This window comes from Colletotrichum orchidophilum (assembly GCF_001831195.1).
Source record: "Colletotrichum orchidophilum strain IMI 309357 chromosome Unknown Scaffold_117.1, whole genome shotgun sequence".
In the NCBI taxonomy this organism is placed as follows: Eukaryota; Fungi; Ascomycota; class Sordariomycetes; order Glomerellales; family Glomerellaceae; genus Colletotrichum; species Colletotrichum orchidophilum.
In genome coordinates, this window is record NW_019173073.1 from 67,198 (window position 1) to 85,951 (window position 18,754).

The 18,754-nt window shown below is 54.4% G+C and overlaps 5 protein-coding genes across 5 annotated transcripts; 2 read left to right on the top strand and 3 right to left on the bottom strand.

Annotated features, from left to right (window-relative positions):
• Positions 1 to 283: 283 nt before the first annotated feature.
• CORC01_11146 (uncharacterized protein) lies at positions 284 to 2,185 on the top strand (the record flags this gene model as incomplete). The annotated part of the gene is made up of 4 exons (XM_022622772.1): positions 284 to 1,197; positions 1,255 to 1,415; positions 1,465 to 1,662; positions 1,884 to 2,185. The coding sequence occupies 4 exons, from the start codon at positions 284 to 286 to the stop codon at positions 2,183 to 2,185; spliced, it is 1,575 nt and encodes a 524-aa protein (XP_022470714.1).
• A 112-nt stretch (positions 2,186 to 2,297) lies between these two features.
• Positions 2,298 to 3,929, bottom strand: CORC01_11147 (ATPase; the record flags this gene model as incomplete). Its single annotated transcript, XM_022622773.1, has 2 exons — positions 2,298 to 2,711; positions 2,787 to 3,929. 2 exons carry the CDS (start codon positions 3,927 to 3,929, stop codon positions 2,298 to 2,300), a joined length of 1,557 nt encoding a protein of 518 aa, XP_022470715.1.
• Positions 3,930 to 5,808: 1,879 nt separating this feature from the next.
• CORC01_11148 (uncharacterized protein) lies at positions 5,809 to 8,261 on the top strand (the record flags this gene model as incomplete). Its single annotated transcript, XM_022622774.1, has 6 exons — positions 5,809 to 6,162; positions 6,219 to 6,466; positions 6,525 to 6,673; positions 6,915 to 7,255; positions 7,372 to 7,628; positions 7,697 to 8,261. The coding sequence occupies 6 exons, from the start codon at positions 5,809 to 5,811 to the stop codon at positions 8,259 to 8,261; spliced, it is 1,914 nt and encodes a 637-aa protein (XP_022470716.1).
• A 630-nt stretch (positions 8,262 to 8,891) lies between these two features.
• On the bottom strand, positions 8,892 to 10,899 carry CORC01_11149 (glutamate decarboxylase; the record flags this gene model as incomplete). The annotated part of the gene is made up of 6 exons (XM_022622775.1): positions 8,892 to 8,945; positions 9,022 to 9,642; positions 9,713 to 10,309; positions 10,395 to 10,418; positions 10,480 to 10,507; positions 10,616 to 10,899. 6 exons carry the CDS (start codon positions 10,897 to 10,899, stop codon positions 8,892 to 8,894), a joined length of 1,608 nt encoding a protein of 535 aa, XP_022470717.1.
• Positions 10,900 to 14,095: 3,196 nt separating this feature from the next.
• On the bottom strand, positions 14,096 to 17,842 carry CORC01_11150 (ubiquitin elongating factor core; the record flags this gene model as incomplete). Its single annotated transcript, XM_022622776.1, has 5 exons — positions 14,096 to 14,990; positions 15,052 to 16,454; positions 16,546 to 16,750; positions 16,799 to 17,469; positions 17,783 to 17,842. The coding sequence occupies 5 exons, from the start codon at positions 17,840 to 17,842 to the stop codon at positions 14,096 to 14,098; spliced, it is 3,234 nt and encodes a 1,077-aa protein (XP_022470718.1).
• Positions 17,843 to 18,754: the final 912 nt, after the last annotated feature.

Here is an 18,754-nt window from a genome sequence, read left to right on the forward strand (position 1 = left end):
CTGCAAGGGAAGGGGAATAGAATGCAAATCATCGGCAACAGGAAGTGCAGCTTCTGCGTCTGCAGCATCCGCATCCGCACCCACCCCTTGCAATGCTCCTCAAGATGGGACTCTTCACATCTCAGAACCTTCACGGGCAACATTGGACAGCCCAACCCCTTCCCCTTTGGCTCAGAATGACCCGCTTGATACGTCTGCTGCTCCCCGCCCACCCGAACAAGTACAGCATGGGAAGCCAGAAACGCAGACGCTGGAAGATAACGAGAACAGGACAGCACACAGCATGGGCCCGGCAGCCGAGCAGGACACCCACTTCCTCGCCTCGTTCCGCTCAGACGTCCTCAGCGGTCCCAATCAGATAGACGCAGAATTCATCCAGGTCTACCAAGGCAGCGGATACTCATGGGATCCGCCGGTTCACTTCTGCCTCCTGCAGGACGAATTTACCGCCCACGACAATGAGGCCCGGGGCCAGGCATCTCGTGCGATCGAGAGGCTGGTAGAGCCTCACGGCCCCACGCTCGTACGCCTATATTTCAGACACGTTCATCCGGTACTGCCCGTTCTATCAAAAGTCAGGTTCCTCAGACAGTACTCCGACGACAAGGCCAAGCTTCCTGCCTCCCTCCGCGGGGCAGTCTACGCTCTAGCCTCGGTGTTTTGGAACACCGAGCCGTCTCGGCAAGGCCCCTTTCCTTTCCAACAACACGTACTCGCCGATCTTGCCACCGACTCTCTGCAACGAGAGCTCGACTCCCCCAACTTGGCCAAGCTCCAAGCATCCCTGCTCCTCCTCCACATGACGCCCAACAGGACAGACAGCATCGCGCACCCCAGGACGTGGACACTGACGGCCCAGGCCGTGGCCGCCGCGCAGATGATTGGCCTGCACCAGGACGCCGAGAAGTGGAACCTCCCGGCGTGGGAGAAGAGGCTGCGGAGGAAGCTTTGGTGGGCGACGTATGTCACTGACATGTGGTCGGCCGTGTGTCACGGAAATCCGCCGCATATCTACCCTGCTTCCTTCAACACGTCGGCCGTCACGATGGGGGATTTACGCAGTGAAGAGAGCGTTTCTGGGGACTTGCGAGGGCTGGTTGATCCGAGTAATGTAGAGTTTGATGTCGCAACTGGAGCGCGATTCTTGGAGCTGGTGAAGGTGAGCCAGACTCTGCGAGGGGTGATTGAGTGTAGTTTGTGAGTACTCATCCAATCTAACGTATCTGATTGACATCAAACTGATATCTAGTCCAGTCAGATACCTAGGCTCGTGCCATCAGAGTTGCAGAGGACTGACACGGAGAATCGAGGGCATCTGGTCGCACTCCAGGAGAAGCTCCACGACTGGGTGACTCTGCTGCCGCAATGCCTCACGATATCTCATGTGGAGAGGGCTCCCGGGGCATCAAATAATGGTCAGTATCCCAAAAAATTTTATTGGAGTGTTGAGTCTAAGGATAGTAGCGCCCCTCCATCTCGCGTATTATGCCCACCTAGCTCTCCTCTACCGCGCCCTCATGAATCCCGCCACCAAAATTGCCAAAGCCATCCCATCATCCAATCTTCGCCTGTGGTTTGGCACTGCCCTCTCTCAATTCGCTGGCTTCACAAAGTTTATGAGGAGCATCAGACCCAAAGACCTGCAGGGCTTCTGGGGTCGTCGTACGCCTCCTTCCCCCATTTGCCCCCCCCCCCCCCCCACATCTTTGCCTGTTGTTTTGGCCGGCCCCCCCCCCATTCCGCGGTTTCCCAAAGGTTTTGGGGGGAAACGCCCCCCAAGCCCCGCGGGGGTGTTGGGGGCTTCCGACCCCTCCCTCCCCCCTTTTCCCACCCCCCCCCCCCCCCCTCAAGACAATACGTACTGACACGTAGGCCCTCATCAGATGCACGATCTCAACTCGTACTCTGTGGTAACTTCATCATCTACCTATTTGTGCTAGCTACCGAGCCCGAAGATGTCACGTCAGCCTTTGCCTTGCTCGAGGGCTTCCACGACGCCCTCCAGCAACTGAATAGAGAGGCGGACTCTACCTCGCAGTTACTGATCCTTCCGGTAACACTCCGAATAGACTCTTTCTTCATGCAAGCGGCCGATCGACTGCGTGGCGAACCAGCCGTCGGCGATCCAGCCGCGGCAACTACGAATCCCTCAATGGCACAGACAGCGCACGTAGGCACACCGTAGGAAGCATTTGATAGTGGTTCAAATTCTTGCACAATGTGGTATAATCGTACACTTCGATCAATTCCCAGCCATGTCCGTCCATATCCAGCCCTCAATGCCACCGACACCACATCTAATTCTTCTCTTCCATCCCGTCCCTCAGAATCTCAATCTGCTTCTTAATCTCCACCCAAAGCGTCAGCTTCTTCAAGTCCTCTCCGTCCGAGGCATTATCTACCACCACCCCAAGCCAGTCGTCCTCGAACTGCTCCGTCAGAGCCTCGACGCTGCCCCGCTTACTGCTAGTACTGCTGCTGCGGTGATCTGAGCGTCGTGCAATGGCGAGCAGGGCTGCCACAAAGGCCTCTTGGATGTACGCAAAGCTGAACTTGTCCGTAATCTTGGCAATGGCCTCGCATAGCTCGTCGGGGAAGTCAATTTCCTTGTTGTTCTTGAGCTTGTTCTGCCAAAAGTGGCAGTAGGCGATGCGCTGCTCGAGGTCGGGGTCCGGGAAGAAGTACTTCCTGTCGAAGCGGGATGGGCGTTTCTGTTATGAAGTTAGCTGGCTCTGCCTTTTTTTGTGGTTTCTTGTTTGTCCTTCTACGAGACGACGCGTCCTTACAGAAATGCCTGGGTCGAGGCGGTCGAGATGATTGGTGCTGCCAATGATGAAGATTCCGTCATTGGCTTTGAGACCATCCATCTCATTCAGGAAATAGCTCCTCACGTCATCCGAGACAATGGTGTCGAGGTCCTCCAGGACAAGGTAGCAGGGCGCGTACTCCCTCGCCTTGCTAAAGATCTGCTGGATGGAGTACTCGGGGCCCATGAAGGAAGCCAGCGTGCGCACGTAGAGCGTGGGGATGTCCCTCTGGAAGAGCATGTTCATCGTGGCCTTGATGGAGATGGTCTTGCCGTTCCCCGGCGGTCCGTAATAGATGAGACCGCGCTTCCACGGCACCTTGAGGTTCTGGTAGGTCTCCTGGGAGTTGTAAAACGAGAGGTGGTCCTCAATGAGGGCCTTCTTCATATCCGCGTCCAGGATGACGTTCTCCCACGAAGCATCGCGGAAGCTCTTGAACAGCTCATGGCTCTTTTGCCAGTACCCTTGGTCAAAGACCCAAACCTCTTCGTGGAGATCGCTGCTCCATTTACCTGCAGACAGGACGAGCTGGTCGACATGGTACGTCTGGGGCGCGAGGATGTAGTAGTTCTTGATCGGGTACGGCATGACGCCGTCGCGCCCGTCAATGAGGTAGACGATGAACTCATGGCCCTGCCATTTGTACAGGTACTTGCCATAGTTGGTGATGGTAGCCAGACCGCCCAGGTTGCCGTCCATACGCCGGGAGGGTGGCAGGTACAGCAGCCACTCGAGCGACGAGGGCAGGTTATCGCCCTTGTCCTCAATGACCTCAAAGGTGGCGTGGCCGCCTTGGGCGTAGGCGAGCAGGTTGCAGCCGTTGCCGTACCCGAGGGACTCGGGCACGACGACGAGCTCAAGGTACGGGTACTGCTCCTTGAGGGCCTTGGAGATGAGGGCGTCCGTATTGACGCGCTTGCCGCTCGAGTGCTTGAAGAACTCCTTGGAGACGGGGTCACTGGGGGCTGGCTCGGAGGCCCGGGTGGCGCGGGGGCTGCTGCCGGCGCCGCCGGCCTGGGGTTGGGGGTGGGGCCGACGGGGGATCGGAGTCGGGTTGTAGGACGGGTGCTGGAACGCGTCCTGGCTCCAGATGTCGTGTGGAGGCATGGGAAAAGGGGGCATGTTGTCTCTCTGGCAGTCCGGCGTTCGGGGAGCTGTGATTTGTGTGTTGGAGAATGTGACGACGGATGGGATATCCTGAGGCGAGGTAGTAAGCTGTTGGAGACGAAGAGTTGGAGTGAGATGGACAAGTTGGAGAGCTGAAGGGAGCTAAGATAAGCTGAGCTGCGGGGGAGGGGAACTTGGTGTCGCCTCAGGTTGGAGCTGACGAGCTACGATGGATGTGCGTGCAAAGCAAAGACGGGCGACAGGTCAATAACTTGTTGCCTAGCGATTGTGGTAAGCGGCGAAACGAAAAGGCCGGGCGAGCTGTTGCCATTTGGGAAGTTGTCTGGCTGTGCCGCCGCCCCTGTGGTGAGATGACGTTGTGCCATTCGTCAACCCTTGGGGACAAACAGCTAGGGGGAGCTGCTGCGCCACCGTTCGTGTTCGTCGGCAAGGGTACCCCGGGCGTCGCGGGGTGTCACAAGCATCTTGGCGCATGGGACTGGCCGATGCGGAGCTGCATCGGTGTGCTCTATCTAATCTTATCTTGAACTTCGCTCTCGTCAATACATTATCATGCTAGACACACTTTTTCTATGCTTTGAGATCGGACAGAGCCAAGTAAGACAGGTCACGCCCCGGGCGGTAGGAAGCGCCATGTGATAATGTAGTACATCATCCAGGTATCAAAGGTGTCGCAGAATTTGTAGGCAGACAGCATGATTCAATGTGTAGGCCAGAATTGGGCTCCCACTGGCTAAATGCCATGTTACCTTGGGCTTCAAAGCAATTTTGTTTCACTCAAGTCCATTTACCACTGTATTATTGCTCAGCGATAGGACCGTATGCAGGAAAGGCCAACACCTATCGGCACAATCGAAACTCAGCCTGAAGCCTCAAGGTCGGTCAATTCGAGTATTGCTAGTTGTAGTCTCATTCATTTACGCATTTCACCCTTAGGGATTTGGGTTGTCAGATATACGATTTGAGCATAAGAAACACATACCCAGATACCTAGATATACAAACGGTCAAACTATTTCGTCTATAAGCAGTCGCAGCAGCAGAATTCCCTACTCTATGGCTGTCAACTAAATTTGAGAAGCTGGACATAGAGAAGGGCCGGCAACCCATCTCCACTCGTGTCACAGTCACATCTTAAGACGTTCTGGCATACTTTCCTCTGCTATCCAAGTATTATACAGTGGCACTGCGGTTGCATATTTCCCCTCAATGTCCGTGCAGCCGCGAAGTAACCGTATTACTCCTGCGAAAGAAATCGGCCGTATCACAGCATAAAGTAAGCACTAGTGGAATACTCAAGATATACAACACATGCCCAGAGATGGAATGGCTGAGCGTACAGCAGCCGCCCGTCAGATACATCGGCCTCTTCGTCCTATGAGCTCAGCGCTTTTTGGGTGCTTGTCATGTTAGCGTATCATCACGGACGCAACTCCTCCTCTATGCATCTGTGAGCCAAGTGAACGCCATCTTCTGTGTACCTCAAGCTCCGGGGCCATTTTTTGTTTTGATCAAAAAATATTGCAGCTTCTGGTGCATCCCCAAGGAATCCTTTGATGTGCTGTCATCAGCCACCTGGCAAGTAGGAAGGAATTGTCTTACGGTCTTCCCCAAGCGCCACGAGCGTCGCATCCAATGCCTGCAACAGTTGGATACATCGGTAGATAGGATCTGCAGGTCTCTCGCGAAAACGTCTGTGATACTCGGCGAGCATACATGTATACCTGGGGTTTCATGAAGGTACGGAGGGGACCTTGGCAAAGGATGAAATACAATACTACCCCTCCTCCTCGCACGACGCGCTTTCCAAAGTCTGATCTGGGACTTCTTTTCCACGAGAATCATATATGAAAGCAGCGACAGCAAACGCAATCATGGAACTACCAGATAACCCTCCCAAGGTCGACATCAGGACGCAAATCTACGAGACACTACGGAACACAGCAGAATTATTGGACGATTGGGATGCCATCAACGCCAACGAGGCCGCGAGCGGCGTTGTCTTGGGCCTCTCAAAGGCCCTTCAGCAGAGGCACCACCATGCTGTAGAAGGCTTCTTTGCCAGACACTCATCTCACTGGAAGGACACGCTTGCCCTGACAGCCCATCTCAGATCGTTCAAGAGCAAAGGGGTCATTGCGTCGGCGTTGCTGGAACTCCACATTCTGCGCAAAGCCCAGAGCTTCCAGCTCGAACAGGCGCAGGTGATGGAGGCTACTGACGAGCTTGTAAGTGCGACGAACTCTTGTCCTCGGTACGCGGAAACGAAATTGACGCCCGTCAGAAATGGCTCGACTGTGAATTCAGCTTCAGGACTACTTCCCCCAAGGCTTTCTGCCGAGGAAAGATGATGCTCATTCCCGATAGTCGTGGAACGGGCCAACCCGACTGGAAGATTTGGTCAATGAGCACATACCTGGCCGAGTATGAAGACTTCCCCGAGGACGAGGATCTGCTCAGGCTGCCTTCGGCTCCTATAGCGGACGACAAAACCATCTCGACAAGTGTGCTGATTGTCGGCGGGGGCAATGCGTAAGTCTACAGTATTCTTTCACAGGAATGGTCCTGGATCTGACATGAACTAAAACAGAGGCTTGATACTGGCCGCTCGTCTGAAGGCTTTAGACATCGACTATGTCGTGGTCGATCGCAACTCGAAAGTAGGGGACAACTGGGCGTCGAGATACGACTGTATGCGCTTCCATGTCTACAAGTCATTTTGCGAGACACCGTATATACGTAAGTGCGCATAATTTCAAGCTTCATACTGCAGATTTGAATTACTTTGAAACACCAATGGTTGCGAAGGATAGGAATGGGGGGGGAGATATGGGAAGCAAACCTGTAAACCTAACCCTGCAGCATCCCTCGCCTCTTTCTCGAGCCCTACATCCAACAACAGTGGAACCTTCTCCTCAAGTCTTGTGGCCCTCAGATCATGTAAGACATTTCGAGGAACTTGGCTAATTTACTTACGTAGCATACCCACAGACAACCAACGAAGGCCTCACGCGAGATCAACTAGCCGACCAGATCGTGGCCTTTGCCAAGGAGTTCGACCTAAACCGTCGCGTTCTCCATCGCACGAGCATCGCGGCAACAGAGTACGACCAAACGAGCAAGACCTGGCGCGTCGAGCTAGCAACGGACAACATTCGACGGACCTTGTCCTGCAAATGCATGGTCCTCGCGACGGGCGGTGCCGGCTTCGCAGGTCCCGCCCCCCTGCCAGACCTCCCGGGCCAAGAGTCTTTCAAAGGCCCCAACATACACTCGGCACAGTATCGCAACGCCAGCGATCTAGTTTCGTCGGGGGCCAAGGTAAGTTCGGGAAGCTATATATCTATTGATTCAGGATGTTTTTTTTTTCTTTTCGTTTTTTTGCAAGTCAGGATGAAGTTCTCGTAGCTCCGCTAATCCATCATTATAAAAAAAAGTCCGTGGCCATCATCGGATCCGGCAACACGGCATTCGACGTCTTGGTTGACTGCCACGATGCCGGTCTCAAGACAACCATGGTGCAACGATCAGACACCTACGTCGTTCCCATGACATACTTTGCTCACCCAATGGGCTTTGGAGTCTACGACATCCTACCGGCGGAAGACGCCGACGTGATTGTCAACGGAGGACCGTTGGCTGTAGGCGGCGCCATCCTAGGCCTGGCTCACACGATGCAAGCCGCACAAGAACCGTAAGGCACACACATAGGTCTCTGGAATCATTTTCTTTCCTCGGTCTGCTAACTTTGTTCCATTCAAGGGACCGATACAACGAGGCTAGAAAGGCCGGGCTTCGCGTGCAAGACTCCCTGACGGGCGACCTGCTCATCAACCTCATCGACCGTTGCGGCGGGCACTTTGTTGACATGGGAACAGGCATGGATCTCATCACGACCAAGAAAGTCGGCGTCCGGTCCGGGGTCGTGCCCACCTCCTACACAGCCAACGGTCTTGTCCTATCTGACGGCACTCGGCTGGAAGCAGACGCCATTGTCTGGTGCATCGGGTTCGGCAACATTGATGGCCGGAAGAACCTCCCCGACACGCTCGGAGCCGGAGCCGAAGATATTGCCCGCAGGCTCGAGCCCACATGGGGCGCGGACGCTCAAGGCGAGATTCGTGGGCTCTGGAAGCGGCACCCCGACGTTGACAACCTCTGGATCTTTGCCGGTGGGACTGCACAGCATCGATGGTTCTCAAAGGTGATTGCCTTGCAGGTCAAGGGAGTCCTCGAGGGAATCCTGCCCGACGCCTACAGACATACACCAGAGCCACAAGTTGCAGAGGAATGGAGGCGCGGAGAAACGTGGGCTCCAAATTTGTAGGAAAGGATCTAGTCTACGAGGCCAGCGGATTCAACATCAGGAATCTGCATGAATTTGGAATGCTCAGTAGGGAGAACAAGGCCTCAAATGGTCCTTGGGAAATTGTAGCAGATCTCTCTGGTGACATGGCTGCTCATCGTTATGCAAGCCAAACTGCTTGTGCTTTTGCCAGGATATCCATTGCGAGTTTGTGAAAGACCTGCCGTTGTGGAGAGAAAAGAGTTCGACACAAGAGATCCACTTTAGCGTCTGACGGGTTGTTGCAGGTAGCTTGGGCGCTGGAGACCCTTCGAGGCACTGAAGAGGGATGACAAGATCGGTTTATCCCTCCCGATTAGTATTCGTAATCAATCCATTGGCAAGTGTGTACTCTTTTCCTCTACAGATTTCTTGGACGCGTCGCAGTCCCGAACGCAATGTAACATGATACAGATTCGAGGAAAACTGACATTCCCATCCTCGCGCAGATGTATATAACAACCCACAAACCCCCCGCCGTCAGCCTACCTAGCCGGGCCCAGCCTTGAAACCGCTGCCCCCTCCCCCCTGAAGCCGTCGTATGCGTCGTGTCAATCGTTTAACTCGTGCTGTAAATAATTTCCGTCCTTGTGACAGCAGCCGCGAAAGGCCTTAGCAGATGGCATGCGTTTTGCCAGTCTTACCCTGTAGGGAATGCTTTTCCTTCTGTTCACAGAGAGCGGTTAGTGAAATCTCATCCTGGGTGGTCCACGCGGGGGGACCCGGGGGTTTGGGGACAAACTCTGAACTTTGGGTGGTTGTGGGTGGATTTCGAGCTCGTGAGGTGGTGCTTGCTGATGTACTCCTGTTGCCTCTTGACGCCATCCTTGTCCATCTGCTCGAGCAGACCCATGCATAGTTTGATGTCGGTGATGAGCGAGTCGCAGCGCGACTTGCTAAAGTCCTCGCGGACGACGACGCGGAGCATCTTGAGGTCGTTTGTCTTGGGGGCCATGGTGTAGGCGGGGACGACCCAGCCCCTGACGCGGAGCTGGTGGGCGAGAGCAAATTCGTCGTAGTGGCGGTCCTCATCGCCTTCGGCGACCTCAGGCAGTCGGAAGGCGACGAGGGGCAGGCCCTCGCCGGAGCGCTTGGACATGATGCGGAAGCCGAGGACCTCGAGGGACTGAGAGAGGTAGTCTGCAGTGCGGGTGAGGTTTGACATGATGGCGCGGTAGCCCTTCTTGCCAAGGCGGATGAGCTGGTAGTACTGGCCAATGACCTGGGAGGCGCCCTTTGAAAAGTTGAGGGTGAAAGAGGCTTGGTCGGCGCCGAGGTAGTTGATGTTGAAGACGAGCTCCTGGGGGAGGAACTCAGCGGAGCGCCAGACGACCCAGCCAACGCCGGGGTAGACGAGGCCGTACTATGTTGTGTCAGCGACTCCCGTTCCTAAGATCTCGGTATTGATGAGAAGAGGGGGCGAGGGATAATACCTTGTGACCAGAAACATTAATAGAGACGACATTCTTGAGGCGGAAATCCCACTCCAGGTCAGGCACGACAAAAGGGGCGACAAAACCTCCACTGGCGGCGTCAACGTGGATGGGAATATCGAGGTTCTTCTCAATCAGCAGGTCATTGACAGCCTTGACGTCCTCGTACTCGCCAGTGTAGGTAGTACCCAAGATGGCGCAGATACCAATCGTGTTCTCGTCAATGAGGTCGACGGTCTCCTGGGGGTCAATGACGTAGCGGTCGGGGGCGCAGTAGACGAGCTTCTCCTCGACCTCGAAGTAGCGGGCGGCCTTTTCCCAGCAGACCTGGACGGCGGAGGACATTACAATGTTGGGGTTCTCCGTAGACTTTCCCTCGGCCTTGCGCTGGTTCTTCCAGCGCTTCTTCATGGCGAGGACGGCAAGCATGATGGCCTCGGAGGAGCCGACGCACGAGGTGCCGACAGCGCCGATGCCCTCGCCCGCGCCGACGGGGGCGTGGAAGAGCTTGCCGATCATGGAGACGCAACGGTTTTGAATGTCTGCTGAAGCGGGATATTCTTCGTAGTCGATGAAGTTCTTGCTGAAGCTCTCGGCCTGCCATTTGTATACCATGTTAGATATCGGGGTGTGGTTTCGAGGACGAGGTACGCCGGTGGAAAAAGGGTTGGTGAGGATTTACCATGAGTTTCTCGGCTTCTTCTTCCTGGGGTGGGGTGTTAGCGTGGTATGTCACTGCCAATGGGGGATTTGTGTGTGGTACTCACCATGTAAGTCGTCACAAAGGAGGCCAGGCTAGATCGATTAGTGACAATGGTCAGAAATGACAAGAGCTCCATGCATGTGACGAAGAGTCGCACATATGCATATGGTGGAGGAGGGGGAAGCAGGTGGCCAGCTTACTTGAGCATGGGGTTGCCGTCGAGGCTGAGCTCGTCCTTGATCATGCGGTAGGCGACCTCCTTGGGCATCTCGCTCTCAGGCATCTCGCTCTTGGGGAGGTCCTGGTTGGCGAAGCGGGAGCCGTAGACGCTGGTGGTGTAGCCATCGTCGTGGTCAGCGAGCTGGAGCTGCACCTTCTTCAGCTGCTGCTGCACCTTGCGGAGGTTGACACCGGACGACGAGTCCTCGGCACCGGAGACGGACGCCGAGTCCGGGGGTGTGTTGACAGTTGCGAGGTGAACCATTTTGGAGTGAAAAGGAGGTGAAAATTGTTGGAAGGGTATTGAGGAGGGAGCAAGTATGCGAGGGGAACAGGAAAGTGAGCTTGGAGCGGGACGAAGGGCGATGTTTATATGAAGTCGAGAGACTGATGACTAGGTATGTGTTGGAGCTGGAGCTGGAGCTTGAGCTGGAGCTGGAGACCGAGACAAGGGGAGTGGTTTGAGAAGAGGCAGGATGGGAGATCCTAGGAGTGGGAGCGAGGGAGAAGAAAGAGAGGAGGAGGAAGAGGAGGGGCATTCACAGCATCAAGCGGAGCTGGGAGGCCGTAGCACTGCGCTTGCATCTGCACCTGCATGTGTAAGGCAGGGAGCTGGAACCGGGACGGGGGCTCCAAGGAAAAAGCTCGCTGTACTATGGACTAAGGCGGCTAGCTACCTGCGAATAGCTAGCTACCTGCCGCAGTACACCTCGGGTGGGGTGCACGGCAGAGCAGGGACATGTTCAGTAGACTTGACAGCTACAGCTCCCACCCCATGGCTGGCCCAATCCGTCCGATCCGATGGACGGGATCGCTGAGGGAGAAACGCCGAGGGAACCGGACGTGGAGTGGAAGCTCTGGTTGCAAGGAAAAAGACAGACCGAAAGAAAGAGAGAGGGCCAGCCTGCCAAGGCCAATGGCAGATGCAAGTGGGGTGACGCGCGACCTCCACTGAAGCCGGATGGCGGGGCACAAGACGGTGTAGAATGTATCCGTCCTCCGTAGGTACGGATGCTCTACGTGCCTTTACTTACCGACCTTAAGTAAGCGTGCCAAGGTATCCGTACCATACTCTTTGTGCCCAGGTACTGAGGATGCAGCTACATCATTGACGTGAAGCCAATGCAGAGAGTCCTTGGCAGGTACTCGAGAGAAGACTCGGTACATGCCGCCGCCAGTACCTCACCTCGCATACGTAGCGTAGCTAAGGTGTCAAGAGAGAGTTGCAAGTTGCCTAGTCGAGACACGTTCGACCGCCCCCCTCGTCTTCATCCACCCCTGGATCGGTGTGAAGAGCTGTGGGATGGGATGATTTGCCGCGACCCTTTCCCCCGGGAGGACCAGGGAAACCCCGAAAAGTAAATAATAAAAAAAAGGGACAGAAAGGGGCGCAGAAGAAATATCCGCAAATCAGCTTCCCAACAAGAACATAATCCAATGTCAACAGAAACGGGATGACTTTGGGATGTTGTCGCGACCACTCAATGGCGAAAAGCACGTGTTTTGCGGATGAACTGCCCAAGTGTCTCTGGATCGAGGCACGAGGGTTAAGCAGGGCGGCCTCCCTTTGTCTCGCTTCTCTCTTGCTCCCCAGTCACTCTCGCTCTTCCACGTCTCTAGTCTCTCATCCTCCCATGCAACAAACGACAACATTACCTAGCGTAAGGTAAGCTTTCCCCACGTCTCAAGGCTTCGCGGCATACACACACACACACACACACGCACACACAAGCATGCGTGTCCAAGGATCCCCAAGTCCACAAAACGACGCTACGCCCAAAGCTTGGCACGGGTGACATTTCGGGTGGCCCACAGTCCATCTACTTTCAACACATGCTACGTCAAAGAAACAGCCAAACGTCCACCGCCCCACGTTTCGCCCAATCGTCAGCAGTGCCGGTCTGCCGCCACAGCGGGCGGGCGGTCCCTGGACTGGCGCCGGCGGTGGAGAGCTGGCTCCAACCAAACCTGAACCTGGGAGCACATCGCTCGCTGCAATTCTCTCTCTCTCTCTCTCTCTCTCTCACCCATTCCCACTCGGGCTGCTTCCCTCACTGCTAGCATCCGGTTCATCGACGAGGCCCATCGTTTCCTTGTCTCAAGTCTCTGCCATGCGCTCCGTGTCTCACGGCAATGATTGGAGATGGGGACAACGGGGATGGTGGGCTCTGGATAAGTCGGCTCGGATATCAATGCCTAGCACCGTAACACAGCCTGGATCCCATTGGGTCCATTGGGAGTCCTTTTTTTTTCCTCCCCTCTAAATATGCGCTGCCGAATATCAAAATATAACATGCAAAATCTAGACAAACAAAGGAGAACGGGGGGTGGCTATACGAAATCCAAAAGAAAGCCAAGGATGAAACGAATAACCGTCCACTGCAGTAGGTCGGACGGGCGCGACGGAATATCAACAACGGCTCGCTATTTCCCTCCAGTTGCCCAATGACATCATGACCACCTGTTCACCCATCACCTCAGCCAAATCCAACCCCCTGAGAGACCAGAATCAAAGAAAGCACCATGCCATTTCATTTCCTCGCCGAAGAAACACTGTCCCCTATAATCCCTCCCCCCCAACCGCCAAGACCGTTACGCTATCCCAAGCAAAAAGAAAGGGACCAGACCTCCCCCTGGTTGACTGTCTCACTCGCAAGGCAAGGACAAGGGGGCCCGAATGAAGAAACTCTCTTTTACGTATCCACTAAAGAACCCCCCACGGATCATCAACACCGCCTCACTTTTTCCCACCACGACGTCTTCCGTTCGCTGTGGCTGAGCTTCCCATGGTGGTCCGACTTTCTATTCTCTCGCCTCTCGTAATCTCGGTGAAGGACAACCCGAACCCGGTCAGCGAACAACACAGCTCACCATCGCCGTCTCGCCTCACCTCGCCTGGCCTCGACTCGCTTGGAATCCTCCCCAGAATACCTCGTCTCAGACCAACAAACTTTTGGAACCCAGAATACTTGCTCACGATTCCCTTCGGCCCGCCCCCCGGGGCCCCACAGCTTCAGTTCCTCCGCCCCCTACTGCTCACCATTCCTCAGCTTCCTTTTGCGCAACGAAATTGAGAGCTACTTCATCTTCAAATTCCGGCAACGCCCGGCAACGCCGAGCTGGCCTCAGGTGTATGGGCCATTCATCTCCAGTTTTGGTTGCAAGTTGAGCGATAGAAACAGTCACTTTGGGCCACATGTCTCTGCCCAACCTGGTAGGGCAACTCTTCTTTGCTGTCACAAATAGTCGCCGTCTCGCTTCATGTTTCAATAATCTTTGCAACGGACGCTTTCATCCTTACTTCTCTTCTTCCAAAGACGTACTGTGCGTCTATTCCAGGTCTAAAATATGCCTGGGCCTTTGTGATCCCCGTCCCCGAAGAGGACATGAACGTCTAATCAACACAAATCACAATAGTCCCCGAGCCTTCCCAAACCGATCATGGTGCCGTTTCCCATTCATCAGCCTTCCGTCGTATCCATGGCATCATCGCCCGCAGCCCTAGCCTTGGCTGCCGCGATCTTTCCCTCTCTCCACTTCTGTATCTTCTCCTTCAGCTCCGTGTGAGGAATCGCGTCGTCCACAGTCATCGGCTGTCGCGTAAAAGGATCCTTTGGATCCGACAGCAAATGCTGCACGATGGTTCCCCGGTCGACAATGTGCTTTGATGGCAGGATGACAGGATCCTTCATCAAATCTCCCATGATTGGGTCTTCGAACTCTGCAGGGATATCTCCAAGGTCCAGTTCCGCCTGGTCCGCAATCTGCTTCGACTCAAGGAACTTGGCCTTCAATGTGTCGAGCCGCTCCAGTTCATTCGCCTCCTTCATGCTGCGTTTCGAGAGAATATAGCTAGCCTTGTCAAAGATCTCGGGCTTGTATGAGCGACCATCTGATGCCACGGCGTCGATGAATGCCTGGGATGAACCCAGGTTGAGGTAGATGTCGACAAAGTCTGACAGCAGAACCCTCGGCTGGAAATGGTACTTGGTCGGGTTGTTCACCTTGAGCTGACCCATCTTGGGTCCCGCCAGTGTTTCCAGATTGTAGTTAAGCATGCTCGCCAGACGCTGCACGATCTCAGGCATCGTGAATGCCGATGCTAATGCCGATGTGAACAGCTTCATCATCGCCAGCGTCTCATTAGCCAGCTGCATATATGAGCCCGCCTGGCCCTCCAATTGTGTCAGCTCCTCCTGCTTCTTCTCTCTATCTTGCGTGGAAAGTGCGTTGCCAAACTCCAACTCTTGCTGTAATGTGTGAATCTTTGGGAATTTTGTAAGTGCCTCGTCAAGCACGTAAGTCGCGTCGTTGAGTAGCAAGTTGACGAATTGAACAAAGAATTGTCGGTTTACCCTAGTATTTGTCAGTGGCATATCACGACATTGAATACTGGCGGAAATAGAACTGAACTTACTTGCTCTCCCTCGTCAGTTGCTGCTTGTACACATCGTTGCCCCAGACGCACTTGATGACCTGGAAGATCTCGTATCGAATGTTGAATTTGTCGTAAAATTGGGTGTTGGCACCAGTTGACTCCGCCTCGATATAGAACTTCATGAGGGCGTGCAAGAGATTGTCGTTTGCGAACTTCGATCCGTAGAGCTGATCTCCCAAAACGCCCTTCTTAAAGTGCATAAAGGGCCAAGTACCGGAAAAGAGTAACGTGACCAGAGATGATTTGAGGTAAGGGTTCTTGATGTACTCTGACGAACGCAAGAAGGCAATGCAGAGCGCAATCATCTCGCTGCCGACAGCGGATGGCATGATTTGAGGAAGATAGCGGTAGACAAACTTGAAGTTGTCGACCACGTCCTGGAGGGCATATTCTGGCAGGCATGCGAAAGCCTCGGGGGCTTGAGCGGGGAGAGGGAGCTGAAGATCCTTGTCTGGAGTGTAGTGGGATTGGCTGGCAAGGCGAAGGAGCCACACGGCCACGTATCGCATGAAGCGAAGGGACAGTTCTTGCATCTTCTCGTCCAGGAAAACACCCTCAATGGCAAACTTCATGGCAATTGCCTTCTCCAGGACGGTAGTGTGACGCTTGAGTGTCAACTCAAACATAGCAAGCTGCTGTGGTTGGTTCTGAACCTTGACCCGCTCAGCTTCCATGGCAGCCAAATGCTTCTCGTACCACTTGATATCTCTTTCCAGGCTCTTGAGTTTCGAGTTTGTTGCCTCACTGCCGTAGTGGTGCGCAGCCAAAGTCAAGAAGAAGACCTCGGAAATGAAGTTTGAGTTGCCTTCAGACTTGGTGGCATAAAATGCATCGGACGCCGATTGATCTGCATTGAGCTTTGTCTCCTCCTTGATGTTCACACGGGGGCTGCGACGGAAGTACTCAACCTCGATTCTGTCGACCTTTGAGAACGTCGTGTCCATGAATGGAGAGCAGAACCGATCCAAAACGACGGTCAAATTCATCATGAAGCCGTCTGAAGATACCTCTTTAGGATCGACTTGCAGAGCCCTGCGCTTGTGGTTGCCGTTGATAGCGGAGGCAAACCAGTCGAGTACACGGCTTCGGGTGTCGGTGTCTGCTCGGATAAAGGCATTGGCGATTGTGAAGAGCTCGTCCTGGTGGACTCGAAGAATGGCTCGCAGAGCATCTTGGGATGGGGCAGCCCGAGTCCGGTCAAGGCCACGGGGATTTGGGAAATACGTCATCGTCACCTCGGATTGCAAGGGAGATATGCGGAAGAAGGGACCGAGAATTGTCTCCCTCTCAATATGGGCACCCAGGGTTTGAGTAGTCATGAAGTTGGGATGCTGCGCCAAAGCATTCAGAAGAGGCGGGAACTTTGTGTATGACATTAAAGCCTATCAGGTCTTGGCATTAGTATTGGTCTATCCCAAAGGCACGAGGGCGATTGAAAGAAATAGCGAACAACAGTGATGCCGGGAAACTCACACTGATGTATGGCTTGTAGTCGTCCTCCATGGTCAAAGTCGAAAGCTTGGTGCTGAGTGTGTGCATGGCCTCGGCAAAAGCAACTGGGAATTGATCATCCTCAGGAAATCGCTTCACAGCCTCCCGCAAGAAGTCCAGGCAGACTCCATCGTCCTGTTCATGTCCTTTGAGCAGATATGTGACCAGGCTCTCGGGACGTGATCGTCTAATACCATCTGTCAGTAATCGAAATGCACATGGCACATCGACTTACCCAAAGAGATCCGGTATCGTGAGCGCAAACAAAGAGTTGCTGACGCAGAGTCTCTTTGCCTCCTCGAGTACCTCCCTCTTATCCACCGTCTCTTTCAGTATGTTCGTCCGGACGATTCGCTTGAAGGAGGGTAGCAAATAGCCAAGAAGAGGCTTCTCGGCGGGGATAGCAGTGACGGCCTCCAGCAAGGCGCTATCGAGGATGGAGGTGGTCAGCTTGAGCGGTGACCCGTTCTCCTGGAGCTCTTGGCTAGCTTCTGGCAGGAAGGTAAGCTTGTGGCCATGGGCGTCGACCACTCGCTCGGGATCGACTGTGATCCGGAAGACATGGCTGAGCGTGCGATCTGAAAAGTCGTCCAATGACTCCTCTGTGTAGGCCTTCTTCGCGGGAGCAGGTGCGGGTGTGCGGTCAGAGGCGACTCGCTTGTTGCTATCTGGGGCATTTGAAGGAGCTGGCGACGAAGCACCACTTGCGGACCTGACACCAAGCTGTGTGAAGGGATTCGAGGCGACGGGTTTCGGTGTAGATGAGAGCGTCGTATCTGCCGAGGCCTTGGTAGCCTTGCCTTCGCTCGTTGCGGAGTTTAAGGTCTCGACGTCCGCTGACGATTCTCCCTCCGGCTTAGGAGATCTGGTCGATGAGCCAAGCTTCGCGAGGCGTCGAAGTCGGATCTAGACAGTTTGATCAGAAAGGTTCATTTACTTTCGGGGTTCAGCCCGAGAGTCATCGCGGTCGTTTCCATGAACAGCATTGTTGGCTATATGCTTGTCGATTGCGCTCGCAACATGGGGTCCTAAAGTCATCGTCGTCGTCATCGTAGGCGAAAGTCGATGAGAACGGTAGCAAAGGCGACGGCGTTAAGCGAAAGTGAAAAGAAACCAGATCAAGCAGCTGACGGAGAGCTCAGGGGTAGGTTGGGAATCGTGGGAGGAAGGGAAGCAGAGTCCTGGGAGGAAGAGGACGAGGAAGGGCAGCAGCTCTTACATCGTTCATCTTCTTGACGTCGGGCGCATCAGATGCTTGGTTGCCCTCGTTGGTATCCATCGCGGGTGATTTTGGTGCTGTTGAGCAGCGGTCAAGAGAATCAATCCGTTTCTCGCGAGGCTGACGATGGTGCGCGATTGACGTTGCCAATTGCGTGGGAACAGAGACGAGGTGCGTTGGCGGGACGTTGACGTACAGGGCCTCGCGAAGTTGAGGTAGGTAGGTAGGTACGTTACTGTGTTGGTAGGCAGACGCAAGGTACGGCCAGACAGGTTGGTGGGGGAGCAGGCGGTCAATGTGGGGCGAAGGCGGACCTGGGGAGTGCTATGGAATGGTCCCCTGCCATAGGCTGTTAAGTCCGATGTGGAGCATCTCCGATAAGCGGACAAACAAAGTCCGCCGCGTTTGGAATGGCTGGTATGTCTCAATTAGTAAGCTCAGGCTTCCTCGCTCACCTCATGTTTTTGGTTCCAAGAGATTCTACTCAGTTAGCAGTGCAGGTTAAAGCATCAAATAATCCATGAACCACTGGGTTGTTGGCTGTGGTTGTCCATGTGGATCGCATGACTTTGGATCGCATGACTTGGGCCCTTGCACGCTTTGGATCTTCTTAGACGTCAAGCGGTTGGCATTAAAAGGAGGCCAACAAAGGAGCAGCGGTTAAGCATACCTAAAGATGGAAGCTGTACTGATATTGGCCGTTCTACCTTAGACGCCTGTCCGTCGCACCCAAGGAGGAGAGGGTCGATTGGACTCAAGAGGCCCCTAAACCCCTTACTACATACATATGCGGTGAAATTCCCCTGTCACCTGGTCTGAAGCGATCGAAACTTCAGACGAATGGCATCCGATGCAAAAATGTACGTCATTAGGGGTGGCGATGAGGCCTTCCAAATTTCTAGTCTTTGCTTCAAACACGGGGTCTGTCGGGGTACCGCCTTTGGGTGCCCAACTACACTTGGAACTCGGGCA